Source organism: Littorina saxatilis, linkage group LG1 (assembly GCF_037325665.1).
Source record: "Littorina saxatilis isolate snail1 linkage group LG1, US_GU_Lsax_2.0, whole genome shotgun sequence".
Lineage (NCBI taxonomy): Eukaryota > Metazoa > Mollusca > Gastropoda > Littorinimorpha > Littorinidae > Littorina > Littorina saxatilis.
Genome location: NC_090245.1, coordinates 76,955,546 through 76,964,175, shown reverse-complemented (window position 1 = coordinate 76,964,175; position 8,630 = coordinate 76,955,546). Strand labels below are relative to the sequence as shown.

Sequence of the window (8,630 nt, the reverse complement as noted above, 5' to 3'; positions counted from 1 at the left end):
CTAAAACATCTTCAAAGCTTTAATGTAGTTTTCAAACCCACAGTCACAAGAATACACTTTCATAAAATCTTACTTTCCATGCAACAGCAAATAGATTTCACACTTCAGTGTAATGTTATCGTGTTTTATCTGTATATACTGTACTAGATGATTACCTGCTTCGCCGGGTACCGGCTTCGCCGGGAAGAAGTAGAGCCGAATACCAGCGCACGAAGGAAAGGAGATAAACGCGCAAAACACTGAAGACCTTCTAAAAATAGTAACGGGAATATGGATTGACACCACACGGAGGAAGGGAGATAATCGCGGCTGAAAACACTGGAGAAGATAAGGAAGAGTTACTGGTAGTGGATCCCGACAAAAACAAAAACAAAGCACGTGTTGAAATATCTCATCGATGAGGTTGTGTCCGGGGTGTAGCTGAATACGGTGTCCAAATTTGAAAAAGATCCACCGAGAACTTTGGCCGTGCATCGCGAACAGACAGACAGACACTAGTCGTATTTATATATAGATATGAGAAACTATTGATAAAACATGAAATACCAGGACAAAAACAACACAGGTATAATAACTACATCAGATCCTCTTTACGAATATAAGAACAATATACAAAGTTGGCAGTATCTTGTGTGTTAAGTTTTTTTCTTTTCTCCTGACAAGCAACAACCATTAATTTGGGATGGAAGTGAAAAGTCACTTCGAGGAATGCTGAAAAAGAAGAAGAAAGATGCTTCTTCAACAAGCAAGTACACACAATAATAACAAAGCCAGTGCTGCAGGGCGCATACTGAAGAAAGGCAAAAATCCTCACATTTGGGAAGGAGGGGGGGTGGGGGGTAGTTGTAGGATTTTCATTTCTTGGATATAATATGCGAATTTGTTGGAAAGGTTGGAATCCTAGTCAAGCTGAACGCACACCGCAAAACAACCTCTGAGCTGAGGTTCACTGCTCACAGGCTCATTCACTGCTCACAGATGTCTATGCATGCATGCATGAATATGGACAATAAAAACCTTTTTTCTCATGCTATCGATCATTCTCAAAAAAGAAACAATGAAAACTGTATGTCAATCCAACTGTAAAGGTGCACCCGGATTTCATTCTGTTTGTTTTGCAACTCACTCACTAGCAGTCGTTTGTTACTGAAGTTATTTCTCTCAATAACTATTGTTAAATTTGTCACTTCCTGGATTTCTTCTTTTCTGAAGGCTCTGTTCCAGCCTCCCTGGTGTTGATGCTGTTTGTGACTCAGACTGAAGCTCTCGTGGCTGTCTTCCTCCCCTTGCGAATAACAGTTGCTTCTGCATTCCCTTCTTCTGGTATTGCTCCTTTTGCTTTCTTTGCCCTGCCTTTTACTGCTGACAGTTTCTTCTTTGAATTCGTGTGTGCATCCTCTGAACTTGTAACAAGGTCATCATCCACTCTTTTAGCTGTTTTGCGTTTTGTAGCTTTCTTTGCAGAGGCTGGTTTGTCAGGTAATGTCTCTATGGCTTTGCGAGTCATTCTTCTTGTTTTGGCCGGAGAGGTGGGCTGCTCTTTCTTGCTGCTCTGTTTTGTTTTTGTGACTTTTTTGGTACGGGATTTGGTTGTGGTGGTTTCACTCTCTTCTTCCTCCTGAGTCTCCTCCTGTTTTACTTTCTGTAGACACAAATCAAAGTCTTGTACTATGAGTCATGTAAGCCAAGAAGTGAGAAGCTATATATAGCTAAATAGAACCTTGCATTTTTAAATGAAAGTATGCATTTTGAGCACCAGGAAAAGATTGTAAGTGACACAACCAAATCACAAACTGGCCGTCAGGATAAGGACGACATGACAGTTAAAGCTGATGAATATTGTTAAAACTAAGCAATTGGCTTTTGACAGAATACAGCTATGATCTATCTTTGACTAGCATGCAGGGATCGTGTCCCTTGTTGTGCGTGTTGGTGTCCCAACTGTGCTCTCCAAGTCTCCTGCACACTGCGCGCTCCTGTAAAAGCTGAGCGGTTGAATAAGTTCTCAGTCTCACTGCACACCTTGAACCAGTCGCATCTATCAGAAAATAGCTATGGTGAACATTTCTTTCATGCACTGTACAGCACAGTGACTGCAAACTTAGACTGAGAACTTCGACAACCACTCGGGCTCTTATAGGATTGCCTAGTCAGAAACATTTGGAGGAAAGTTGGGACAAACAGGCACATCAGGGGACACAATTCAGGCTGGTCATAATTATATGGATTGGAGCTGCATTGTGTCCAGATCATGTCCACAATTCATACCATTCCATACTCATCAAACACATTAACCGTGTGTGATAAGTCAAGGGCAACCATGATATGCACACAATAGCAAGTACAAGATAAAATAAAGAAGCTGATTAGCATACACACACAAAAACAACTAAGCAGACCTGTTTACCCATACTATTTTGGAGTAATTTATTACTATTTTTTAGGATTATTTTGGGAAAATACTCCATTTGAGTTCAGACTACGATTTTCAAATGTGCTTCAACTAAGGTTTGTGTTATTAATGTTGTTGTTTGTAACCACTGGGTTACTATTTTGGTCATCAGATTACTATTTTTTGACTTGACTATTACTCTTGTCAAGTTTTGGGGGTAAACAGGTCTGACTAAGTGGGAGTTATTCTGCATAACTCGCCACTATCTGAGTGCTTTTTATGCCTGTGCTTTTTAATTTGAAATAAGGTCTCTGTAATCTGATCGCCCCCCCCCCCCCCCCCCCCCCCCCACACTCTCTCTGTCTTTCTCTCTCTGTCTTTCTCTTTTCTTCCATACAATCTCATCAACTCATGCAGAGGAGTACAGGTGATTGGGTTGGTGGTGTTAATGATAACTGTACATGTACAACAAACAGTGCATTACCTGTCCATTCTTTGTAAGCTTCTTGTCATACAGCCCATGACGTTTCCTTGAGCCACCCTCTATGAAAGAAAAAGTGAGAAAGAGAACATGACAACTTAAAATATATACTGCATACAACTTCTAGAATTTACCAGAATGCATTAATCAAAAAGAAGTGACAGTCCTGAACAATTAAAGGGCCTGTATCGACCTCTTTCTGTCTAGAGGCATGCCACATGCATGCTTGGATGTTCATATATGTACAATGTGTATGTAACCAAGCATTCAGGAGAAATAGTGGGGACAACAATTTTTCTGAAGGAAGCCTAACACCCAGACATCAAATATAATTACTTTTAAAATTTCGTGTTCAAAACAATCTTCAAGGAAGTCAAAGAAAGATTGATTTCTTTCCAGGATTATGCACTCTGAAAAAAAATGATGAAAAATAAAGCACTTCAGCACAAAGAATAGCCTTAATTCTGTATATCGGAAGATAATTTTTAAATTGAAATCCCATTCCCATATCATATTCCCTGATAGTTTTTATTAATTTATAGATTACTGATAGTTTAATTGGACTGACCTTTGGGTAACATTGGACCAGCGTCGCCATGGAACCACATGGTGCGCTTGTTGTGGTCAGTAATGTTCTTCATGCCTGGCTTGTAGTAGCACTGCAGCCACTGGCTGAACTTGGACACCTCAGAGTACTCATCTTCAGGCAGGTACAGACTGGTACCTGTAACAGACATAGGTACACAACAGTTCTTTTTAAGCTTAGCATGGCAAATATAAAGAAGCACAATAATGAGCATTCTTGTACTATTATAATTAGAGTGGTAGTAAAATGTATCATAGTCCTGCTGTTTCCTGACAGATCCACAAGCAAATCACTACATTAAAAGCATCATATTGGAATAGCAAATGGTGATGGTCAATGAGATATTCATTAATCTCATAGTGTGATACAGGAACAAATACACACATATCTCAAGACTTGCATTTGTATGCCCTGGGAGCCAATTTCTACACTTATACCATACCGACTGCATGGCTGCTCAGTCGACACGATTTCTTGTGGTTGACAACTACAGTAAATTAGTATGCCTAAAATGTGCTCACCAAGTCCAACCACTTCCAAAGCAATGGTATTGCACAGCTGCAAGATGTCTACCTCCGCTTCAGCCTTGACCTTGACTGGCTGACTGACCACACCCTCCATCTTGACCTTGACATCTTCAGGGACGTCAGGAAGTGCGGCAAATACTGACCGAGCTTGTTCGAATGGACGCACTCCACTCCTGCAAATGAAACAATTGGGTTTTGGGGTGTCTTTTTTAAACAAGGCAAATGATTTATTCATCATATCATGTATCTCTTGACTGTTTTACACAATTAAATTTAACACATTCTATCACTTGATAGTTTACACAGTTTGTCTGGATAAATCATGAAAAAATTATAGACAATATATCTACGCAGAGAGTAAACAATAAGAAATGAAAAAAAGTGCATAATGCAATTTTATTTGGTCAGTTCTATACTATTAATTGGTACACATCTTATTGTACTCTGCAAGTGTAACCAAAATGAAATCTTTGCATGAACAGCGATATCAGTGCTCATACTGTCCCATTATGAATTTGTCATTAAACAAAATAAAGTTGTCTGGGTCCATGTCATCTGAAAGTCTGACACTAAAACAAAAAGGAAGTAATTTAACATGCTGGCACATTATCAGGGCAAGTTTGAATTAGAAAGGCTGAAACTGCTTACTTTGAAGAGACCAGAGGTTTATAATTTCACCATGTCAGTGAAAGTGTTACCTGAAGCAGATTTCAGCACGAAGGTAGTTGCCGATTCCATTGAAGTATTTCTGGTTGAGCAGAGTTTCGCAGACCGGTTTGTTGAAAGCAGAATTGGACAGGTTTTTCAAGACATTGGACCTGGTGAAAGACACAAAAACACTGATAGTTAGGTTTTCAAAACGGAATTATATTAACTGCTTCCAGGCCTAAACCACACTCTACCAACTTGGCCACTACACATACAGGAAACTAACATCATCACAGGCAGCTGTAAACAATTATGTGGTAAGGAGACCAGAAATGATTTGGTGGTTGGGGTCTCCTTGGCTTGGATGACTTCGCAAAGGAGGATTTATGAAAGCGTTCCTCATCTGATGCAAGCACTCTGGTGGCCAATAAGACCTATGCGACCTGCTATAACAGCTACAGGGGAAGGTGCTGTTGTAGAGATGTGGTTTTTGTGGTGCTGCCTGTATTTTCTTCTATGCCGGCTCTATGGGTATCCTCAAAGAATGAGGTGGCTTTGGTGGTGGTTTGCCGCTATGCTTCCCTTTTGCTGGCCTGTGCTGCCCACTGGCAGTGGTCAATGTCACACTCACAGGAGATGAGTGCCTTCTTGAGGGTGTCCTTGCACCTGCTCTGCGGCGCTCCTCGATCTGTCACGGTGGCCAGAGGATAGCTCGCCAAACAGTACAATTCTTTGGGAGGCGGTGGTTTTCCATCCTGACATCATGACCAGCCCAGTGCAGTTGTAACTTCAGCAGCTTTATCTCTCTACTGGTGGCTTTGGCATCTTCAATGACTTTCATATTTGTCATTAAGTCACTCCAGTGGACATTGAACTGCAGATCATACTTCTTCTTCTTCTGTGTTCCCGTTGCCATGCTAGACTGTGAAGGTTGTCACCCCACAGTTTTTCCTTCAGGTCTACTATCTCTGGCCAGAATTCCCTTCTCAGGTTCGCAAAGGTTGGGAATGTCTGGAGGACATGTTCTGGGGTCTGCAAGCCTGTTCCACACGGACAGTCATCTGTGTGGGAGATCTTCATTCTGTACAGGTGGGCTAGGAGCCGGCAGTGACCAGTCCGGAGCCTAAAGATGGTAACCTAGCAGTTGTGGTCTTGTAAGATCATACAAATTGTGCGCACATACTTATTAGAAGTTAAGAACACATGCATACATATGTACTTGTTTTTGTGTGTCTAAGTTCATGTAAAGCCCTGGTAGTACATACTCCTGGATAATCATGTTTCGAATATAAATATGACTGTAACATATATATTTGTTTTACATACATGTGCAAATGAAGATACATATGTGCGTAAATGTGTTATGATCGAGGTGTGCGTCTGCATGTGTGTGTTGTGTGAACATGCCTATAGACATATCAATAAACACTGACCTGCACTGAAAATTATGCCGTTGTCACGAACTGAAACCTCTGCTGAACAATCCTTCTCATTGCGGTCAATGCGCATGCGCCAATCTTAGGCTTAAAAAATGCGACCCTTTGACCGAACGAACCATGGGTCAGGGTTAGGGTTAGGGTTAGGATTAGGGTTAGGATTAGGTTGTTCACTTGAACTTGAACTTGAAGTTTTCTATGAGGTAGGCTGTGTAGCCTTTACATAGGTCCTATTAATTACTAGACTGTAGCATGCGTGGCGGGCTGTTCTACAATCTAAACGAGGCAGGGTAGGGTTGTACATAGAAGTACTGTGGCGCCAGAAATTGTCTATCCTGGTCTTAAAGCTGTTGACTGATGGCGCTGTTACTGCCTCTTCAGGCAAACTGTTCCAGGTGTTCACTACTCGCTGGGAGAAGTAATTGCTTCGTACGTTCAGTCTACAGTGGTCTTTGCCGAGTTTCAGAGAGTGGCCTCTAGTGTCTCTACTGCTGATGGGCTCAAAGTGGGGTCTGTCCGCTTCGTACATGCCGTGCACATACTTGAAGGCATCTATCATGTCGCCCCGCAGGCGACGGTGTTCCAGGCTTGGAAGTTTCAGAGCTTTCAGCCTCTCACAGTAGGGCTCGTCTTTCAGACCTGGAATGAGTTTGGTCGCTCTGCGTTGCACGTTCTCCACTTCAGCACATAGCGTCTTGTGGTGTGGCTGCCACACTGAGTGCCCGTATTCCAGCTTGGGTCGGACCAGACTCTTGTATAGTTGGATGAACATTTCCTCCGTCAGGTAGTCAAAAGTTCTCCTGATGACGCCCACGATCTGGTTGGCCTTTCCAGAGACTATGCTGACGTGTTCTTTGAAGCTCAGTCTGTTGTCGACGTGCACACCCAAGTCTTTCTCCACCTCACTTTCCTGTAGCTCAATGTTGACATTCACGACCTAATTGATTTCCCTTAGCGCATGTGCATTGACGGCAATGAGAAGGATTGGTCAGGCAGAGGTTTCAGTTCGTGACACCGTCACCATTACCCTATGAATGTGCACCTTCACACAAACACGTCTGTTATTCAGATTATTTACAATTACACACTCAGGAGAGAAAGTCACAATTAAAGGCTCACAAAAAATCATTCTAATCACCTGAACTGGGGATACTCAAAGAGGACGCAAGGGCCTCTGTCAGACGTCCAGTCTGCTCCGACCTCCCACCTTCCGAACCGCCGATAGTCCACAAAACTGAGAACCATGCTGGGTTCTGTTTTGGTGTAGAAGCTAAGATGGGCGTGTTTCGGCATCTGGTTCGAGGAGGTGAATTCGAACTTCCCCGACATGCCAAACTTGAACAAGATCTCAAGCTTTTCGGGACTGTCTTTTTCCCTAACCGCGACCCCATTTTCGATCTTTGGTTTGATGTCTTTCTCTGACTTCAACGACTGCAGGAAAACCTTGAGTTCTTTTCCGCGCGACACAGCTGAGATTGTGTAAGCAGCCGCATCCCACACAACATCAGCGCACTTGTGAATCGGGTTTCTCCGTACTTTCCCGGCAAATATGCGGCCTTTGCATATGCTGTTGATAAACTGGCTTGACAGATGCAGTTCTGGACCTTCAGGCATGGTGGATCGGTGCTTGGTTTTGACGACAGGGCTGAAAATCCAGAGATGCCGTACTTCTTCGTTCCTCACACGTGTGTATGGTCGAGTTTACGTAAGGTGGAAGTTTTGTTTACTTCCTGTCGGCAATCTTCGGCTATTTCCGTGACGTGGTCTTGCCGACGCATGCGTCCCGAGGACTTTACTAACGCAGGCACATGACGGACACACTGAAATGGTATCCCGATATAAATATGGTTGTTTGACTAACATTTTTAATCTGCATTGATTCAGTAAGTGAATATCACAAACAAAATAATTGTCTCCTGTCTTAGACGAAAATCTGGAACTTTAGCGTGTTAAATTCTTTACTTATTTTTGATACAAGTCCATGTAAGCGGCAAGCCAGAGAACATTAATTTTGTCGTGTTAATTGACGGATCAGTGAGCTTCAAACTTGAGCATAATTAATTAATTTGGTTGTTCAATCGACGAAAATGCACGGAAAATGGAGTACGTTGTCAAAAGTTATTTATTATTATTATTATTATTAAGAGTTGTCTCCCTTGTTCGCTCATACGGATAATTCCTTCTTTGACTTTGACCCATGTAAACGAAATGCATTCGTACAGTTCATCGGAGTTCATTCCGTAACTTCAAAAGGATCTAAAATGACTTTTTATTATTACAAGTGCAGGTTCTACAAATCTGGAGACTTAAATGCCTCTGAATTCTGAGCTATGAATTTAACACGCTAAAGTTCAAGTTTACCCGGAAAAAAAATGATGAGGAATATGCCCAGTCATAGGCTTGTTGTTTTCGTATTTATAAATTATGTATGTCAATTTTGACATGTATAAGTACGTATGGAAAACCTGAAAAGAAAAAAAGAATATGCCCATCTTGTCCTTTGAACTGGCTGTTCCATCAAAATAGTGTTTTTTTAATTTATAGGTCTCAGTCGCCTCTC

At 41.9% G+C, this 8,630-nt stretch overlaps 1 protein-coding gene across 1 annotated transcript; it reads right to left on the bottom strand.

The window, feature by feature from the left end:
- Position 1: 1 nt before the first annotated feature.
- On the bottom strand, positions 2 to 7,885 carry LOC138979995 (endonuclease 8-like 1). The gene is made up of 6 exons (XM_070352764.1): positions 7,209 to 7,885; positions 4,685 to 4,804; positions 3,981 to 4,159; positions 3,442 to 3,597; positions 2,877 to 2,935; positions 2 to 1,642 (listed from the first exon to the last, which is right to left on the bottom strand). Exons 1-6 carry the CDS (start codon positions 7,682 to 7,684, stop codon positions 1,253 to 1,255), a joined length of 1,380 nt encoding a protein of 459 aa, XP_070208865.1. The 5' UTR covers positions 7,685 to 7,885; the 3' UTR covers positions 2 to 1,252.
- Between the last annotated feature and the right edge of the window lie 745 nt (positions 7,886 to 8,630).

Bases quoted from the DNA above. Each gene is read 5' to 3' on its own strand.
- LOC138979995 (XM_070352764.1), bottom strand. From the start codon at position 7,684: ATGCCTGAAGGTCCAGAACTGCATCTGTCAAGCCAGTTTATCAACAGC. The intron at 4,805-7,208 runs GTGATTAGAATG...GTCTTTCACCAG, and splicing joins TTTGAGTATCCCCAGTTCAG to GTCCAATGTCTTGAAAAACC. The intron at 1,643-2,876 runs GTAATGCACTGT...TTGTGTCTACAG, and splicing joins AGCTTACAAAGAATGGACAG to AAAGTAAAACAGGAGGAGAC.